The sequence below is a fragment of the Lampris incognitus genome, chromosome 1, assembly GCF_029633865.1.
Source record: "Lampris incognitus isolate fLamInc1 chromosome 1, fLamInc1.hap2, whole genome shotgun sequence".
Taxonomy (NCBI): Eukaryota; Metazoa; Chordata; class Actinopteri; order Lampriformes; family Lampridae; genus Lampris; species Lampris incognitus.
This window is the reverse complement of record NC_079211.1, coordinates 42783064-42803289: the sequence shown is the minus strand read 5'-3', so window position 1 is coordinate 42803289 and position 20226 is coordinate 42783064. Positions and strand designations below refer to the sequence as shown.

Sequence of the window (20226 nt, the reverse complement as noted above, 5' to 3'; positions counted from 1 at the left end):
TGTGTGTGTGTGTGTGTGTGTGTGTGTGTGTGTGTGTGTGTGTGTGTGTGTAGTCGGGCTCGCCATTATGACAGGCATCTTCGCCGACCAATCGGGGGAAGGCTTTGAGGTTGATTGACTACCCCGGTGGCTGTCAGGGGGCGGTGCGTTGCGGGAAAAGCAAATTGTTGAGTGTGTAGCATGCAGTACTAGTGGTAGAGGAGACCGCAGCGGATGAGTTGTGGGGGGACCCGAGAACAGAAGGAGACAGGGAAAGGATAGGGGGGGGGAGAGAAGTCACCAAAAAAAAAAAAGATGCACTTAGCGATAGCAAGAAAGATCTGAAACGTGCGTCCGTTATTTTTTATTGTGTGGGTTATGTTGTCTTTTTTAAACTATTGCCCGTATAGAGTGGTCCCCTTTGCTCTCCGGCGCTGCGCTTTGCGGGAATGCGCGCTGTCTAGCTGCTGCGGGACGCAGCCGAGAGAGAGAGAAGTGGGTATGCTTGTTGAGCTCGGCGCTGACTAGAAATTGCTTTTGCCATCACCACACTGCAAGACCATAACACAATGTATATTTTTTGACGAAACATTTTTTTTAAAAAAGAAGGACATATTCCTCCAAACGCCTTATTTCACTTTTTTTTTTTTGGAAACCTCTTCCAGTCTGGGGACTTAACCGCTTACTAAAAGTGATGGATAGGAATTGACACTCCGTCGAGTCTAAGCGGACAAACAAAGACGTTTATTCTTCCCAAGTGCACTTGTGTTTCGGCGATGATTGTTCTTTTGGTCGCCCTTTGCATGGCAGATGGAGTGCTCGCGCAGATACGCTACTCGGTGCCGGAGGAGGCGGACCACGGCACGCTGGTGGGGAATATCGCCGAGGACCTGGGACTGGACCTGACCAAGCTCGCCTCCCGCCGCTTCCAGGTGGTGCCCAGTTCCCGGACGCCGTACCTGGAGGTTAACCTGGAGAACGGCGTCCTGTTCGTCAGCGACAAGATAGACCGGGAGCAGATTTGCAAGCAGAGCGCCAGCTGCCAGCTGAACATGGAGGTATTCCTGGAGAACCCGCTGGAGCTGTTCAGGGTGGAGATCGAGGTGGTGGACATCAACGACAACCCGCCCAGCTTCCCGGAGACCGACATCACGGTGGAGATCTCGGAGAGCGCCACGCCGGGGACGCGCTTCCCGCTGGAGAGCGCTTTCGACCCGGACGTGGGCTCCAACGCGTTGCGCACGTACGACATCACCACCAACAACTACTTCTACCTGGACGTGCAGACCCAGACGGACGGCAACAAGTTCGCCGAGCTGGTCCTGGAGAAGCCGCTGGACCGGGAGCAGCAATCGGCGCACAGGTACGTGCTGACGGCGGTGGACGGCGGGCAGCCTCCGCGCACCGGCACCGCGCTGCTGGTGGTCAAAGTGTTGGACTCCAACGACAACGTGCCCGTGTTCGACCAGCCCGTCTACACGGTGAGTCTGCCGGAAAACTCGCCCGTCGGCACCCTGGTCATTCAGCTGAACGCCACGGATTTGGACGAGGGTCAGAATGGGGAGATCGTCTACTCCTTCAGCAACCACATCTCCAACCGCGTCAAGGAGCTGTTCAGCATCGACGCGCGTACAGGGCGCGTCGAGGTGCGCGGCGAGGTGGATTTCGAGGAGAGTAACCTGTACCAGATATTCGTCCAGGCCAAAGACTTGGGTCCGAACGCGGTGCCCGCCCACTGCAAGGTGCTCGTCAAAGTGACCGACGTGAACGACAACGCGCCGGAGATCACCTTCAGCACCGTCACCGAGTCGGTGAGCGAGAGAGCGGCGCCGGGCACGGTCATTGCGCTTCTGAGTGTGACGGACGTGGACGCGGAGGACAACGGGCAGATTCACGTCGAGATCCTGGGCGACGTGCCGTTCAAACTCAAGTCCTCCTTCCGGAATTACTTCACCATTCTCACGGACGGGCCGCTGAACAGGGAGCACGCGGACTCCTATTCCGTGACCGTGGTCGCGCGCGACAAAGGCGCGCCCCCGCTGGCCACCAGTAAGTCGATCAAAGTGCAAGTGTCCGATGAAAATGACAACGCGCCCACGTTTACGCAGCCCATATATGACGTGTACGTGACCGAAAACAACGTGCCGGGGGCATATATTCACGCCGTGTCTGCCCTCGACGTAGACATGGGTCAGAATGCCCTCATAAGCTACTCCATACTAGAGTGCGATATCCAGGGCATGTCCGTGAAGACCTATGTGTCCATCAACGAGGAGACAGGCTACCTTTACGCGCTCAGGTCATTTGACTATGAGCAACTCAAGGATTTTACCTTCATGGTGCAGGCCAGGGACGCGGGCAGCCCAGAGCTCTCCTCCAACGCCACGGTCAAAGTCATCATCGTTGACCAGAACGACAACGCTCCCTTAGTGTTAGCGCCCCTTGGGAAGAACGGCACAGCTAGGGAGCCCCTGCCCCGCTCAGCAGAGCCCGGATACCTGGTCACCCGCATCATGGCCATGGACGCAGACGACGGAGAGAACGCACGGCTCTCCTACAGCATCCAGCGTGGCAACGAGAATGGCATGTTCCGGATGGACTGGCGGACCGGCGAGCTGAGGACAGCCAGGCGCGTGTCCTCCAAGAGGGACCCCCACCAACCGTACGACCTCCTGATCGAGGTGAGGGACCACGGGCAGCCGCCTCTCTCCTCCAGCGCCAGTGTGCTGGTAGTGCTGGTGGACAGCGTGGCAGAGGGCCACGGCGGAGGGGAAAGGGGAGGTGCTGCCAAGACCAAAGAGGGTACCCTAGACCTCACCCTCATCCTCATCATTGCCCTAGGTTCTGTCTCCTTCATCTTCCTCCTGGCCATGATTGTGCTAGCAGTGCGTTGCCAGAAGGACAAAAAGCTCAATATTTACACCTGCCTGACCAGCGACTGCTGCCTGAGCTGCAGCGCTTGCTGCTCCAGGCACGGCCGTGCCCGCAAGAAAAAACTCAGCAAGTCTGATATCATGCTGGTGCAGAGCACTGTTAACATCGGCGGGGCCGGAACGGCCCAGGTCCCCGTGGAAGAGTCAGGGAGTTTCAGCTCCCACCACCAAAACCAGAACTATTGCTACCAGGTATGTCTGACTCCAGAGTCTGCAAAAACTGACCTCATGTTCCTAAAGCCGTGTAGTCCGTCTAGGAGCACAGACACCGATCACAACCCGTGCGGGGCCATAGTAACAGGGTACACAGACCAGCAGCCTGACATCATATCAAATGGCAGCATTTTATCAAATGAGGTAAGAGTTCGTCTCGTACCTTTAACCCCCCTCCCCCCCGTCCCCTTTTCATTTGAAAAACTCAAGCATGTATAGCAGTCTTGCTCATAAACGATAGCCCTCCCCTGGACTGTGACATGGGATCCTGTCCACTGGACACGGCCCTTTGGGATGACCATAAACTGATCATCCTCATAGGGAAACTATAGATGGGGGGGGGGGCATGTCTGGCAGATAAAACATTCATGCATTAGCCATTTTCCATTTCCAAATTGATTCCTTCAGTTGGTTGGCATGCACGGCCCGACGCTTGAGCCGACTCCCCGACAAATAGCTCTGTTATTTATTGTTAATGCGTAATCCTCCACGTCCTTTCCTCGCTTATCCTCGGTAGGGCCTTAAAGCAAACATGATGATTAGGCTACCGTTTGCTGACATGTAGCCTTTAGGCAATCCCGAGGGAGACCGGCGGTGGAATAGCAATTATTGTGTTTATGTTTGTTCTAAAGAGTTTTAGTCCTGCCTTCAAACAGCGAGATGGATTTACGGTGCCCTTAGAGGCTACTGGTTGCGGCGTGTGTGTGCATGTGTGTGCATGTGTGTGCATGTGTGTGTGTGTGTGTGTGCATGTCTCTGCTTGCTTGTTTGTGCACCGCGACCTAGTCCCTTGAGGGAGGAACGCTCACATTAAGCATACCGGTCACGATGTTGCTGAGTCGCACTAGAACAAAGATGCGTCTATAGCTGTGCCAGTTCGAATAGGTGCACCACTTCATCTCACGCCTTGGCAACATATCCGTAGACCGTGACTCCCCCACCCCCACCCCCCGTTGAGGAGGAGCATACTTTTTTTGGCCCGAGCACAAGAATCCCAACCCGAATAATGTGAATAATGTCTTTAATTTGCCCAACATAACTCATCATCATTTCACACCTCCACATCAACAGAGCCCCTATGCGAGCGGCGTTGTTACTGGCTCAGTGCTGCACATCTTTCTGTGTGTGAGGCTTCCTCTATGCTGATCGTGTTATGTAAGACCAGAGCAAGTGTAAACTGAAAGCCTTCCCTTCTGTTTCAGACTAAACACCAGCGAGCTGAACTCAGCTACCTAGTTGACAGGCCGAGACGTGTCAACAGGTAAATATGCAGGGGAGTCGACGATTGCCGACTAGAGCCCCTTTAACTGCAAAATCTGTGCCGTTTGCTATTTGACACAATCTAAATCCGCTGAATCTGTTTATCTCCCGGCTACCTCAATCTGCTGTGCAGTCGACAAACTACTGCAGCGGACAATTATAGTGATGAAGATGAAATGGAACGAGGAGGAGCCGGGGAGATGCTGCCTGTGCAATAAGAAAACAATTATAGCCGAGTTAATTATAGTCGCTGATTAGTTCAAACATGTTATTGAAAAGAAAAGAAAAGAAAAAAAAACCCTCAGAAGGATAAGGGAGACTGAAATATTCTCTATTGTTCTTCCCGTGCCCAGTTCTGCGTTCCAGGAGGCAGACCTGGTCAGCTCCAAAGACAGCGGCCATGGAGACAGTGAGCAGGGCGACAGCGACCATGACGCCACCAATCGAGGTCACTCCTCTGGTAAGATTCACTTCGGCGCTCAACTCTGTGGGAAAGTGTGTGTGTGTGTTTGTGTTACCTGGAATCAGAATCTGTTTTTGAGCCATTCATACAAAAAACCTGCTGTTTGTGAAGGCTCCTGCCTGCTCTGCTCTGCGTAGCATCAGGGCCGACCATTCAAAAGGTCCATCAATGGCCTGCAGACCCGTGCACGCATACTTGTTAGCGCGGGGCACGCTGCCCAGCGGATTTCCACTGTTCGCCTCTGAATCACTGGCCGTCCGCCGCTCTGCTGCTGAGGCAGGGAGCGGCGCTCGGCTGGGCTCCGAGGCTGCACGCTCAGCAGAGCTCGAAGGATGACAGCTTTTTTTTGGACGGAGGGCCGTCCTTGAGTGTTTCGTAGGCCGCGTCAGACATATTTCATTGTACTCCGCAAGCCTGCTCTCATGCTAATGTTGAAGTGGTTGGATACCCCTCTCGCAATCTCTCGTTCTCCCCACTTCTCTGGCAGTATTTCAACACCTAATTCCCTCTTTCCCTGTACCGTTTCCATTTGTGCTGGTTATGGACTGCTATCCCGTCCCCTTCTGCTCGCTCCGAGGGTGTTTCCACACTGCTCAGTTTTTGTGGTCTTATTATTTTTCTTATCCACATGCTGTTGGGTGTAAATATATGGCAGTGTTAATGAGGGGTCCGCTCCCAGCGAGCTCGGTCACTTGGTGCTAGAAACCATTTGATGGAACGTGACAGGCTTTTTAATGAGACAGCCGCTGCATCGGAGTGCAGGGAACAGATCCAAATAGGTTGCGGCTCTAGCAGACAAAACAGGCATTTCATTCATTCACTCTCTCACTCACTCATTCACTTACTTATTTGGTTTCATTATGCCAGGACTACGTGCAGCCCATTCTTACCCTTTTCCTTCGTCTTTTGTCCCTTTCTTACTTTTTTTTTCATTCTGTGTTTCCTGACTCACAACCGTGCTCCTTATTAGTAGTCTTCCATACCCATCCTGTATAGGGAAGAAAAAAAGATCCTCTTTGCGTGAAGGACCCTGTCTGAGCTGATGCAATAGGCGGCCCTTTGACTTGTATGCTTGTTTTACCTGGTTGACGCCGGACTCGCGGTGGACTCGGCCTGTCATCGTGCCTTGTTGGACAGCCTGGCCACAGCAGTGGGTCTCTCCATGCCAAATAAGCTACGTCTGCCTCTGTGGCAGGCCTGCACGGGCCACAGAGACCTTAGCAAACAGGGCGGCTCATTCTCCGTCTCCAGCTTCAGCTCGTTTTACATGCCACTTGGCTTCTGGTGCGTGGAGCTGCCCCTTTTCTCTGCTGCGTTTTGTGTTAAATCGCACTAAACACAAAGTCAACATCTTTATGCTTCAGTTCGTCACATTTTTCCGTTCTGTTGGGAGCGGCATGGCTTAGGAGGTAGAGCGGGTGGTCTAGGAGTCGGAAGGCTGCTGGTTCGATCCCCGCCTCCTGCGGGGAGAGCATGTCAAAGTGTGCTTGAGCAAGACACTGAACCCTTAACTGCTCCGGATGAGCAGGTTGGCCCCTTGCATGGCAGCCTCCACCGCCAGCATGTGAATGGGTGGATTCGAGGCATACGCTTTGAGTGGTCAGCAGATTAGGAAAGTGCCGTATAAACGCGGTCCATTTCTATCCATGGCCTATTATCCTACCCAGGGGTGCCACCAAGGGATTTTGCGCCACTATAAAGAATATGACTGAGCGCCCTTTATTTATTCAATTAATTATTTTATCATTTTCCTGACTTCTCTAAACATTAAACCCCTTCCTCTACCTTCATCCCATGCTACCAGCTTGCCCTACAATCCCCTCATCAACGGCTCCTCCAACAAGGGACCCATCTTCTTAGTTTGACAAATTTACATATAAAATGCTCTTAACAAAAAGGAATGTGATGCCACCATGGCCCAGACTGAACCTGTGGGCTCTTTCCTGTGGAGCTCTCCTTCCTATGGATTGCGAATCAGAGCGGTCTTCGCCAAGATCTGGCCATAAGCCACTGGGCAATCGGGTGGGATAAGCGGAAAAACTAGAAATACATTTATAAAAAAAACAATTTGAGCACCGTGGTGGCACCCCCTCTAGTCTGGCGCCCTTAGACTCTTCATAACATTATACCCACTTACGGCACCACTGATCCTTCCCTATGAGGTCATGGCTGACCTGGCCTCAAGCCTAACTGCTACTCTGTCCCAACATCCACCTCAGATGCAGTTGGTATCACTGGGGCACCAGCTTCTTCCTATTGACTTTGAGTCCCCTTGGTGTGGTAAATAGGATACAGTTGCTTTATTAGCAAAGTATCACGGAGCTTAATGTCCTTAAACGGGATATTTGCTCTGCATTATGTCCGTGTTTGATTAGGGTAATTGATAGCATAGCTTACCGTCCTCTGTGTAAACAACTCTGGGAAATAATAGAGGCTTATTCTCTATGTGGTAATGTGGTTTGACAGTGGCTGGTGGCTGTGTTACCTGTGATATGAGTGAAATGAGGAGATAAGCTGAGAAATACGGAAATGATGTGAATTTCATCTTGCTATGTTGTTTAAAGTATGTTTATGTCATCTTTGTTATCATCCATTTAAACTATAACCCCTACATATATATATATATATACTCGTGCTCAAAATTTGTTCAGTTACTCTTTTTGACATGTTGACTTTGGAAAAAGTGCTATTATTAATCTGCTGGTCATCTCACCCTCCTCTTCATCACACTCTGTTCTTCAACTTCCTTTCCAAGCCGGTGTGTTTCCGCAACATAGCATGAAATTTGAGACATATAGCATATATATATATATATATATATATATATATATATATATATATATGCTGGTGCTAAGTTAATCAATAACCTCTTGTGCTGATGCAGATGTCTCTTACAGGGTGATGATAAATCTGTATTATATTTTCATTAGCATTGTCTGGGTTGTAGTTTAGATGTGTCTCAGATTACAAGGGCGTCTATCTTGATAACCTGGATTTTGTTTTGTTTACAGCTCAATAAGGTCATTTTTGGACTAGAAAGTATCTGACAGACTCCCGATTTAGTATTAGGATTCAGGTATTATGCTAACTGAACCCGCAGCACTCAGTTTGGAGTGTAGTTTAGAAATCCCAGTTCTAATTACTTGCAAATTAATGCAAATGACACCGTGATTCCCATACTGTATATAATTGGGGCTCCGTTCTTCTCATCTTGTTGGCCAGTATGCAAAGTAGTTAGATTACGTATGAATGGAGTTCTTCCAAAGGAGGAGTGACCGCGCCCACTACATTAATAATCATATATATGGGTGGCAATTTACATTTATTCAAAAACAAGGTCATGCACTCTGCAAGAGCTTTATACTAAATGAAAGCATGTCATTCCCACTCGCTCATGGCACCATTTACGATGTTCTGCTTTGATGGATGATGATGATGATGTGTGTATGTGTGTGTGTGTGTGTCTCTGTATGTGTGTATGTGTGTAGTACTCTGAGATATTAGTATGTAATCCCTCTGCATCCCCCCCTTTGAATGCATGCTTCAAAACCCCCCGCCTCCAAATTGTCCTCATGTTCCAAGATTTGGAACATGCTTAATGATGAAGACTTCAGTTAATATAAAGAGATACTACACTGTCAACAACTAATGGCCTCTTAAAGTAATATTGTTGAAACATAATTTTAAAACTGCATTATTTTTATTATAATTATTGTTGTTGTTTTATTATTATTATTATTATTATTATTATTATTGTTGTTGTTGTTGTTGTTGTTTTATTATTATTGTTGTTGTTGTTGTTTTATTATCATTAGTGGTAGTATTGTGTTTAGCCCATGCTCTTCAGGTTATGTTTATCAAACAATTAATTTAGCACACTTAGTGGTGCATACCACCAACATGTGCACCATCTGTAGGCTCTCCAATGCAGTTGTGCGCTGTATATTTCACTGCTGTAAAGATTTCATCTTAGGTGTGTCATTCTGGCTCAAGTGACTGTAACTTCCCATGCACGGCTGTCACTGAAACGGCCCTCGAACCCACGCTGGCAGATGTAGAGCGACAGGCTTATCGATATCGAGCGTCGTGTGCTTTCGGACGAGTGTCTTTTTTAGAAGTTTAAAGCAGAGCGGTTATCCAGCCATCTCTCTATCCGGGGCCCCATCCCACCCGCCGCTGCCATGACAAATCCCTTCTTAGGCCTGCAGTTCACGTTATCACCGTGGTAACAGCTCACTGATCAGTAATTCATTTTTCAAACCTCTGCATACCAATTACCAAATGAAGGTTATTATCGAGACTTCGCGTTTGCCTTGCTCGAGAGCTGTGCAGAATCCTAAGATGAGATGAGCCGTTAAAAGTAACGAGGGTCAGTGCATTAAAAGGGCACTCCGCCTCTCTCTCTCTCTCCCCCTCTCTCTCTCCCTCTCCCCCCCCCCCCCTCTCTCTCTCTCTCTCTCGCTCTCTCCCCCTACTGCGTCGTCTTGCCTCCTCTCGCTCTCTGTTTCCACGCCGGCTGCTGGGTTGGTGTTTGGCTAACCATGAGACTTATTGACACGGGTCTTTTCATCTCATATTGAAGTGCTGCTGTCATGGATCAGGGGCCCCCAAATTTATGCCTGTTGGCTCCGGTGAAATTGTTAGAGAATCAGATAGTGGAGTAGATTGAGGTATTATCGACAACTTTTGTCCATATTTTAAGCGTGTCTGCGGCGGGGTGGAGTGTGTGTGCCTGTGTGTGTGTTTGTGTGTGTGTGTGTGGGGGGGGGGGTCAGTTTTACAGCCGAAAGGTGTTTTTGTCCTTTTGATTTGCAAGAAATGGGTAAATGTACGAAGGGAATATTTTATATCACCTAAATGTCAAGAAATATCAAGGTGTCTGATGTTATTTATGGCTAAATTTGTGTGTGTGTGTGTGTGTGTGTGTGTGTGTGTGTGTGTGTGTGTGTGTGTGTGTGTGTGTGTGTGTGTGTGTGTGTGTGTGTGTGTGTGTGTGTGTGTGTGTGTGTGTGCAGGCACTTGGGTTGCAGGTGTTTTCAGTGTGGGAGCCGTGTGTGTCTGATTTATGTCTGATTGAGAAACAAAATGCCCCATTTGTCGTTTCGATTATGAAAATAAACACAGCATCCATTTTGTGTTTCCAACTAAGCACGGCTCCCTCTGTGGAGTCAAGGTAATCAGTTTGTTTCTTTCATTACGTGACGTTGTTCAGAGATTAAACCAGCCCTTTTTTTCTTCTTCCTCTGCAGTATTTAGGCGGAACACGGGGTTTGCATGTTTAGGTAAACTGATATTTTAGCGGCGTGGTTTGGTGGGCCTGCCCGTGAAGTGCTTTAAGTCGTACCTTCCCGCACAGGAGTCCGCGTCAGCACGCAACGTGATGTTGTATTTGTGACACGTTGGTTAATATTCAATAACAAACCCTCTTGTTAGGAGACTGGGCACTTTTCCAAGCTGTTAGTGATGACAAGCCAAATTAATCCGCTTTGTAAGAAAGCAAATTCCCCCTTTGCTGACCGCTACAGACACACAACAAAACACACACACACACACGCACACACACACGCGCGCGCACACACACACACACACACACACACACACACATACTTATTCTCTCTCTCTCGCTCTCTCTCTCACTTTGTCTGTCTGTCCCCCTGTCTGTCTCTCTGTCTGTCTGTCTGTCTCTCTGTCTGTCTCTCTGTCTCTATCTATCTCCCTGTCTGTCTCTATCTACCTCACTGTCAATCTGTCTCTCTCTCTCGTTCACTCTCTGTCTCTGTATCTCTCTGTCTCTGTCTGTCTGTCTCTCTCTCTCTCTCTCTCTCTCTCTCTCTCATTGTCTGTCTGTCTCTCTCTCTCGTTCACTCTCTGTCTCTGTCTCTCTCTCGTTCACTCTCTGTCTCTGTCTCTCTCTTTGTCTCTGTCTGTCTCTCTCTCTCTCTCTCTCTCTCTCATTGTCTGTCTGTCTGTCTGTCTTTCTCTCTCGTTCGCTCTCTGTCTCTCTCTGTCTGTCTGTCTCTCTCTTGTTCGCTCTCTGTCTCTGTCTCTCTCTGTCTGTCTGTCTGTCTGTCTGTCTGTCTGTCTGTCTGTCTGCCCCCCCTCCTCACCCCCCCACACACACACACAGAAACGTGCTGCTTACTTGGACGGCAGTGGACTTAGCCTAATCAGTCTGTATTCAGAGGGATTAGCAGGAGATAGCGCTAGCCGGACATTTCAGATTTTAGCCACAAACAGCAACTCAGACATACACCCCAAACAAAGGGATTTGGGTTGGATTTCCACAACATGCATTCATATGCTCTAGAAAAGCCCCCCCCCCCCCAAAAAAAGAAGCATATGGTGCAAGGGAAATGCTGTTGACTTGGGCATCACATCCTCCTCTGTTCAACCACAGTCCTTCATTCTGTGCAGACGGCGATTCGTCTCATGCTCTGAATTCCACTAAGTCCGAACAAACATCGAAACGCTTTAGCTAAAACATTAAAGGCCTTGAAAATAATTGGTCGGGATGAAGGCAGCCAGGCACACTGGACCTGGTTTTGGGCTGGACCTGCAGCCGTGCATGTGGGACCACAGCACACCGAGCTGCGATGAAGGCAACGAGACGCGGTGTATTTATACCAGCACAGTCTCGGTAATTCAATACTGGTGAGTCTGTGGTTCGGTTATTCTAATGCCCGTGCTAAAGGTAGGACAGAGAGTGTGTTGGTGCTGCTGGCTTTGAAGAGTGCCTCGCCCCACTCCAAACCCCCCAACACACACTCCTCCTCCCTCTCTCTCTCTCTCTCTCTCTCTCTCTCTCTCTCTCTCTCTCTCTCTCTCTCTCTCTCTCTCTCTCTCTCTCTCTCTCTCTCTCTCTCTCTCTCTCTCTCTCCCCGTCATATAAATGATGCACAAATGCATTCCACTCGTCATTGTATGCTGGAAGTACTTTTGGACAGACACTTACAGTAAATGCAGGTGTACGTGCACACTAACATTTGAGCGCATGAGAGCAGACTCTCTCTCTCTCTTCTCTCTTTATCTCTCCCTCTCTCTTCTCTATATTTCTCTCACTCTTCTCTCTCTCTCTTTCTCTCTCTCTCTCTCTCTCTCTCTCTCTCTCTCTCTCTCTCTCTCTCTCTCTCTCTCTCTCTCTCTCTCTCTCTCTCTCTCTCTCTCTCTCTCTTCTCAAATTCAAATTCAAATTCAAATTGCTTTATTGGCATGACCATACCATAACCACATATAGTATTGCCAAAGCATTGTACAAATAGCGAGTGTTAACAAATGTACATACAGAAAGAAGACAATAATATATACATCCATCCATCCACCCATCCATTATCTGAGCCGCTTATCCTGCTCTAAGGGTCGCGGGGATGCTGGAGCCTATCCCAGCAGTCACTGGGCAGCAGGCGGGGAGATACCCTGGGCAGGCCGCCAGGCCATCACATAGGGCCCACACACACACATTCGTACCTAGGGACAATTTAGTGTGGCCGATTCACCTGACTTACATGTCTTTGGACTGTGGGAGGAAACCGGAGCCTCCGGAGGAAACCCACGCAGACACGGGGAGAGCATGCAAACTCCACACAGAGGGCGACCCGGGATGACCCACCAAGGTTGGACTACCCTGGGGCTCGAACACAGGACCTTCTTGCTGTGAGACGACCGCGCTAACCGCCGCACCACCGTGCTGCCTAATATAGACATATAATACATAAATAAAAAAGAAGGTAACTTAAAACTGAGGCCGGATGTAGATCAGCAGCTCGTTCTGATCTCCTCATGTGGTGGCGGGCGGAGATAAACTGGCCTGCGACAACACAACTTTCTTTTATTTCCCCCAGTATAATTTTTAGCTTTTCGCTATCTGATTTAATAAATTGTGTGTGTTTATTGCTGAATTTTGGGGGAAAATTGTTCCCTGGTAAGTTTAAAGTTTTGGGCACTGTGTGAGGAAGTGCTGCTGTGTCTCTACAGCAGTTCCTCCACACTTCTCTTGTCTCTCGCTCTCTCTCCTCTCTAGCTCGCTTCTCTATCGCTCTCACTCTCTACTCTCTCTCTCTCTCTCTCTCTCTCTCTCTTATCTGTCTCTCGCTCTCTCCTCTCTAGCTCGCTTCTCTATCGCTCTCACTCTCTACTCCCTCTCTCTCTCTCTCTTCTCTGTCTCTCTCTCCTCTCCTCTCTCTTGCTGTCTCTTCTCTTCTTTCTCTCTTCTCTATCTCGCTCTCTTCTCTCTATATATCTCTCTCTTCTCTAGCTCTCTTCTCTATCGCTCTCACTCTCTACTCCCTCTCTCTCTCTGATCTCTTTCTCTCACTCTCCTCTCCTCTCTCTTGCTGTCTCTTCTCTTCTTTCTCTCTTCTCTATCTCGCTCTCTTCTCTCTATATATCTCTCTCTTCTCTAGCTCTCTTCTCTATCACTGTCACTCTCTCCTCCCTCTCTCTCTCTTATCTCTTTCTCTCACTCTCCTCTCCTCTCTCTTCTTGCTGTCTCTTCTCTTCTTTCTCTGTTCTATATCTCACTCTCTTCTCTCTATATATCTCTCTCTTCTCTAGCTCTCTTCTCTATCGCTCTCACTCTCTCCTCCCTCTCTCTCTCTCTCTCCTCTCTGTCTCTCACTCTCTCCTCTCCTCTCTCCTCTCTGTCTCTCACTCTCTCCTCTCCTCTCTCCTCTCTGTCTCTCACTCTCTCCTCTCTCCTCTCCTCTCTCTTCTCTGTCTCTCACTCTCTCTCCTCTCCTCTCTCTTCTTGCGCTCTCACTTTTTCTTCTCTCGCTCTTCTCTTCTTTCTCTGTTCTCTATCTCGCTCTCCTCTCTCTATATATCTCTCTCTTCTCTATCAATTCAATTAAATTCAATCCAATGATGCTTTATTAGCATGACTGCATTAATTACAATGTTGCCAAAGCAGGTGACAGCAAAACAGGTCAACAGAGTACCAAACCAGGAAAAAGAAAAAGGAGAAAGGAAAAAGGAGAAAGGAATAGATAGAACAGGCAGAAACATTGAACAGCAACTGACAGTCATTGAGGGTGAGTCGGTCACTCACTGACCCTTAGGCCATGACATTCTGACTCATATTGTGCCACAAGGTGTGACCTTTGGCCCTCTCCTAAAACAAGCGGCCATTGTTCTTTCACATCCAGGAGCAGAAAATGTGGAATCTGATTTTCGAATTCCTCCTGGTATTTTTCTCTTACGTTCTGGAATTTCTCACAATTTAGGAGGAAGTGCATCTCTGTGTCGACCTCACCTGCCGTACATCTATCTCTCTCTTCCTCTCCTCTATCTCTCTCTTCTCTCTCCTCTCTCTCCTCCCTCTCTCTTCTTTCTCTCTCGCTCTCTCTTCTTTCTCTCTCGCTCTCTCTTCTCTCCCTCTTTCTCTCTCTTCTCTCTCTATTCTTTCTCTCTCGCTCTCTCTTCTTTCTCTCTCGCTCTCTCTTCTTTCTCTCTCGCTCTCTCTTCTCTCCCTCTTTCTCTCTCTTCTCTCTCTCTTCTCTCTCTCCTCCCTCTCTCTTCTTTCTCTCTCGCTCTCTCTTCTCTCCCTCTTTCTCTCTCTTCTCTCTCTTCTTTCTCTCTCTTTCTCTATTCTCTCTCTCTTTCTCTCCTCTAGCTCTATTTCTGCTCTCTCTTGCACCCTCTGCCTCTCTCTTCTCTCTCTATCACTCTCTCTTCACTCTCTTCTCTCTCTCTTCTCTCTCTCACTCTGTTCTGTCTCTAGCTCTCTTCTCTCTCTATTGCTCTCTTCTCTCTCTCTCTCTCTCTCTCTCTCTCTCTCTCTCACACACACACACACACACACACCGACACACCGACACACACTCATAAAACAGGACTGTCTCTGACCCCTATCTGACCTTTGCCGCTCAGCACCTATTTATAGTCAATTTGCCGAGGACAGCCAGGCTGTCAGACTCACTTTATTCATTGGACATTTTGGCAAACAGGACTGTGAAGAGGGACCAAATTAAACAAAATGGTTGCTCCACTGCCAGTATGGAGAATGCGAGATTTTTTTTTAACCTTTTTAATTTCTAAAGGATGCGAGACAATTGATGAATATGCAACTTTAACTTAAACAATTGTGGTTCAAACGCTTACAAAAGAGCTGAATTAACAGTCCAGCTAAACTGCCTTGTGTGACCGACACAATGTGCACCGAAATCGATTGCAATCGATAAAGCATGTAGAGAAGAAGAACGAGTCGATCCCGAGGAGCTTCGATGGACCAGCAAACCTAGGACAGAAGCTGAATTCAATTTCTGTTTGTGTGTGTGTGTGTGTGTGTGTGTGTGTGTGTGTGTGTGTGTGTGTGTGTGTGTTAGCAGAAAGGGTCTATCTATCCACCACACACACACAGCGCACACAGCTTCATGAAAACACACAGGACAATGAATGTTTGTGTCAATTCATGAATTTCCATCTATCCTATTTATGGTTGTTTTTAAGACTTGTGATGTCATTCAGACCTGTAAACATCTCCTTTATCTCCCCCCTCTGCCCCCTACCTTTCCCTCCTCATCTGCCTCCCCTGCTCCCCTTCATTTGGTATTCCCTCTATTTCCACCACTTCCCCTCAATCTCTCTTCTTTAATCTCCCTGCCAACTGTTTTTCTTCTCTCCTACCCTGTTTTTCTTCTCTAACCCGCTTCCATCTCACATATTCTTCTCCCCCCCCCCGTCTTTTGGCACATTAATTTTCCTCTCCCTCCATGTTCTCCCCACCTCCCGCCTCCTTTCATGCGATCTCTCATTTTGTTGCTCTCTCCAATCTAATCCCCCCACCCGTAACTCATTCCTCCCTGCTGGTCTCTTTTCCCTCCCGATGTTCACTTGGCCAGGTGCCGATCTGTTTTCCAACTGCACAGAGGAGTGTAAGGCCCTGGGCCACTCCGACCGCTGCTGGATGCCCACCTTTGTGCCCTCGGACGGGCGCCAGGGCCCGGACTATCGCAGCAACCTGCACGTGCCTGGCATGGACTCAGTTCCGGACACTGAGGTATTTGAAAGCCCCGAGCAAACAGCCGATAAGTCATTCTCCACCTTTGGCAAAGAGACACCTCTCAGTCACCATCACCACCAACACCTTCACAGCCACCACCTCCAAAACCACCAACACCACTTCCCAAACAGCCACCACCACCTCAGCCACCACCCTGCCCAAGGCTCGCGAGAGAGGAAACAGTTGCAGGCGTTTCTGCCTAGCGCCAGAGCTGCTTGTAATCCAGACTACTTCAGTGAGTATTCTGCCTTGCTCTATAGCTCTGGCTAACCACCACCCCTCCTTCTGTTCTCATTTATATGACCGTCTCTCGAAACGAATGGGAAGGTTCAAATTCGCTTTCCTCGCCCGATTGGCTCGCACTGGTGTGAAAATCTCTTTCTTTTCCAGATCTGACCAATGCCCTCTCGACACTTCTGTCAGGGAATTTAACGAACTCTTCCCTCTTTCTCAAGCCTTTCTATTATCTCTGAAAACCTGCGCCGATCTTTTCTTACCCTCACGTTTCAATCCATCGCCCCCCCCCCCCCTCACCGCCGGCCCCCGAGCCTCTCAACATGAGCGGTGCCAAAACCAATTAGGATCCATAAGACTGCTATGACATGGGTACTGATGTTGGCATTAAGGGAAAGATCTGACTCATTACAGAGAGGAGAGAAAAAAAAATATGATAATGATAAAATACACCCTTCTCCCTTCTCTCCCGGTCGCAGAGCAGAAGTTGCTGTTTTTTACAAATCTTTTAAAAAGAGCGTTAGGCTGTGCGAGCGCGGCGTCTCGGTCTCATTTAGCAGCGCGGCCGCATTAGTGCTGAGGATCAAAAATGCGATGTTAGATAATTGAGAGGGAAAACGGGGTGGGGGGGGGTGTGTGTGTGGGGTGGGGAGGCATATTTTGCGAGGAATTACTGTTCCTAAACTCTCATTCAACAGCACAAAGAGATACATCCTCAGTCACTGCAATTTGGTGATAATGCTTAATTATAATTTTGTCAAGCGGCGCCTGAAGAGGGCCCCTTCTCTCATCACCCAGCAGAAGCTAGCTGGAATTATCAAACTGTCAGAGCCCCGCTGCTTCCCTAGAAGCACAATTTAAAACCGCAGCATGCCGTTAGCAGGAGCAGGGAATCTAGTTTTTTTTTCTTTTCTTTTCTTTTCCACGACATCTTTTTAATTATTATTGTGTTCATTTGCTTTCAGTTTTTCCGACCGGTTTAACGAGCTATGACCAGCAAGCTGCCAGGCACACATATTAGACTTCTTATTCTTTAGTGAATGCTGTCGGCTAGCACAGCTTCACGGCATGTGTGTGTGTGTGTGTGTGTGTGTGTGTGTGTGTGTGTGTGTGTGTGTGTGTGTGTGTGTGTGTGTGTGTGTGTGTGTGTGTCTAACATCAGCCACTGAAATATCACTGCCTTCAAACCAAATCTGCCACATCTGCCTTTTTTCTTTGGTCCATCCCCCACCCCGCCCCCCGCCCCACACCGTCTTACTGAGGATCGTATGCTAATGGCTCAAGGCTGATTAGGTGGTGGTGGTGGGGGGGGTAGACCTGAATGAACAACATGGGGGGGACAATTTCAAGAGGGGGGGTGCGGAAGAAGGTAGAACCTAATGATCTTAAGAGGGTGACTCTCCCTAATCAGATCAAGTCGGCCAGAGAGACACAGAGGCCCTTTGTACAGGATGCCGGGGCGGCCTGAGGGGGATAACTACGACCTGTACCGGGGAGCGGCCATTATCGTAATCAAACTCTGACAATACAGAGATGGTGGGAGATTGGGGGTTGGGCTAATGAGTGTGTGTGTGTGTGTGTGTGTGTGTGTGTGTGTGTGTGTGTGTGTGTGTGTGTGTGTGTGTGTGTGTGTGTGTGTGTATTTATGTGTGTGTTAGCAATGGTGGTTAGGAGAGGATAGGCTCCATTTGTCTCTTCGTCAGCCGTGGCCTATTTGAGCCAAGCAACCCCTTTGTTGTCGTCCCAAATAAATTGGCCATGCAATATTCCCCAGACCCCCATTCCCATAATCACCCCCCCACACACACGCCCCCACCCATTATCCATGAGCGATTTAACAGAGTGAATTGAACGGGTACACCGAAGAGCATGGGATGTGAGACTTCCTTACATTCTTGTGTGTGTGCTTGCATGTGTTTGTGTGTGCATGAGCCATGTGAAACTGTGTGAATAAGGTCATTTTGTGGTGCCCTGTCCCCCCCCCCACCTCCCTCTCAGACCTGACCCCTAACCAAGCTCTTTTTCTCTGCTTGCAGCGAGGAAAGGGGTTTGCTAGCTCCTTTCGTGTGGACATACCAGAGACTGTGTGAATGTGCACAACTGGTCCAAATGGCAAAAGGCTAAAAAAAAAAAATAAGTAAAAAAGAGCATCAAGTTTTCGACTCCATTTCCTTAGCAGCTCATGCTTGGTTACGCCCCTATACCCAGGAAAGAAAGAAACAACAACAACAACAACAACAAACAACCACAACAACAACAAAAGAATCCCCCCCCAAAAAAAACAATATGTGGAACTTTTCCGGATAAGGTTCCCGTCAGGAGTTACGAGTTCACTCTCTGGAATTCTTTGGAAGATCCGGCGGGCTTCGAGGACAAAGCAGCTTTGAGATTAGCGAGGGGTCAGGATGGCTGTTGGGGATGGACGGGCGCGGGCAGGTAAGACAGACAGCCTCTAGCCTCGCGGAAAGGAAGGACTCCAACACTCTCAGCGGGACTGAGAAACAAGACGAAAACAGAACTAGAGGAGTACGGAGGAGAGCGGGGAGACGAAAGAGGGAGAGAGAGAGGGAGCAAAAGAGAGGTGGAAATACTCAAGGACACTTTTTTCGATCTCTTCATCCTCTCTCGTTCGTGTGTGCCTGTTTACAGCGCTAATCTTCACATCTTTACAAGAGCAGGAGGGAGGAAAAAAAATCAAACAGATGAGGACAAAAACCTGATAAAAGACAAATTGAAACAAGAGCCAACTAAGAGAACCGCCACTGAGCCCTTTAGGCGTTTGTACTTACAGTCAGACGCCGAGTTGTACAGGGAGAATATTTGTGCATTACAAAATGCAATACCACTGTTTTAGACTATTTTCTATTCTGTTTGTGCGGTCAGGTGTCTCTATTACAATCTACTTCAAAACTTTGTAAGAAAAGAAGACTGTGGGCAGGACATTTGTTGTTTTTTTTTGTTTTGGTTTTTTTTTATAAATTCCTAGTTCTCTATTGTGTTTTTTTTATATATATATTTTTCTTCGGTTGTTCACTACAGTGTGGGCTTGGGCCGCGTTCGGCCTACACCAGTGATTCTGAGGCGTTAAGTAGTTTCTATCATACGTGAGAAGTGTTTACTGTACTCTTTTGAAAAGCTTCAAGATGAATATAAAACTCTCTCTCTCTCTCTCTCTCTCTATATATATATATATATATAATCTATACACCTATCTATACTTATTTGTTCTGAGGGGTGTGCTAATGATTTGGTGAGTGTCCTGTTCAGAGGCTAGAGTTTTCTGATGCTCTCTTCAATGTGCTGCTGGAGGTGACACGCTTACAGACAGACAGACAGACAGACAGAGACAGCTAGACAGAAAGACAAAGACAGCTAGACAGAAAGACAGACAGACAGAGAGAGACAGACAGATGGATGGTAAGACAGCCAGACAGAGGACAGACATACAGACAGACAGACAGACAGACAGACAGACAGACAGACAGACAGTAAGACAGAGACGGACAAACAGACAGACAGACAGACACAGAGACAGACAGACACAGACAGACAGACAGACAGACAAAACAACCTCAGCCTATTTGAAATCAAGTTCTACCTGTTTGGCACTATTTCTTTTCTCTCACTTTTTCAATATTGATAAAACTCATGTCTATAAATGGAGGTAATTTAGATTGAAGACAACAATAATTCTGTGTCATTGTAACCAACAACCAGCCGTCCATTTATAAAGAAATGAAGATTAAGCCATGGCCAAATAAGGAAGGTGTTGTACACAAAGCAGTTGGATTCAAATATACACACATCCTCTGTCACACAAACACACAAACATCGATACGCCAACAATAAACTAAGAATTGGTGAAAGGGAAGTCTCTTGTGGTTTATTACAATTCGCCTTTTTGTTCTGCTCATGGCAGGCGTCAATGTTCAGTGTGACGTCTCTTGTTGTTGATTTATTCGGTTATAACCAACGCTGCAATGTGAAAGGTCTGAAGTCTGTTAGGTATTTTATTTGATGCTGTAGAGCGTGTTTAAATAATTTACTGAGCTGAGAAAAAAGACGCTTTTGTCGGCGTTATTTAATCCCTTCATCATATCATGCTTCCCCCCATTTTCACTGCAAAAATTTGTATGTTCAATACCTCA

General features: G+C 48.0%; 1 protein-coding gene across 1 annotated transcript; it reads left to right on the top strand.

Moving 5' to 3' along the window:
- Positions 1–729: 729 nt before the first annotated feature.
- pcdh10b (protocadherin 10b) lies at positions 730–18168 on the top strand. Its single transcript, XM_056277713.1, has 5 exons — positions 730–3269; positions 4328–4386; positions 4739–4845; positions 15684–15841; positions 18115–18168. Exons 1-5 carry the CDS (start codon positions 756–758, stop codon positions 18166–18168), a joined length of 2892 nt encoding a protein of 963 aa, XP_056133688.1. The 5' UTR covers positions 730–755.
- The last annotated feature ends 2058 nt before the right edge of the window (positions 18169–20226 follow it).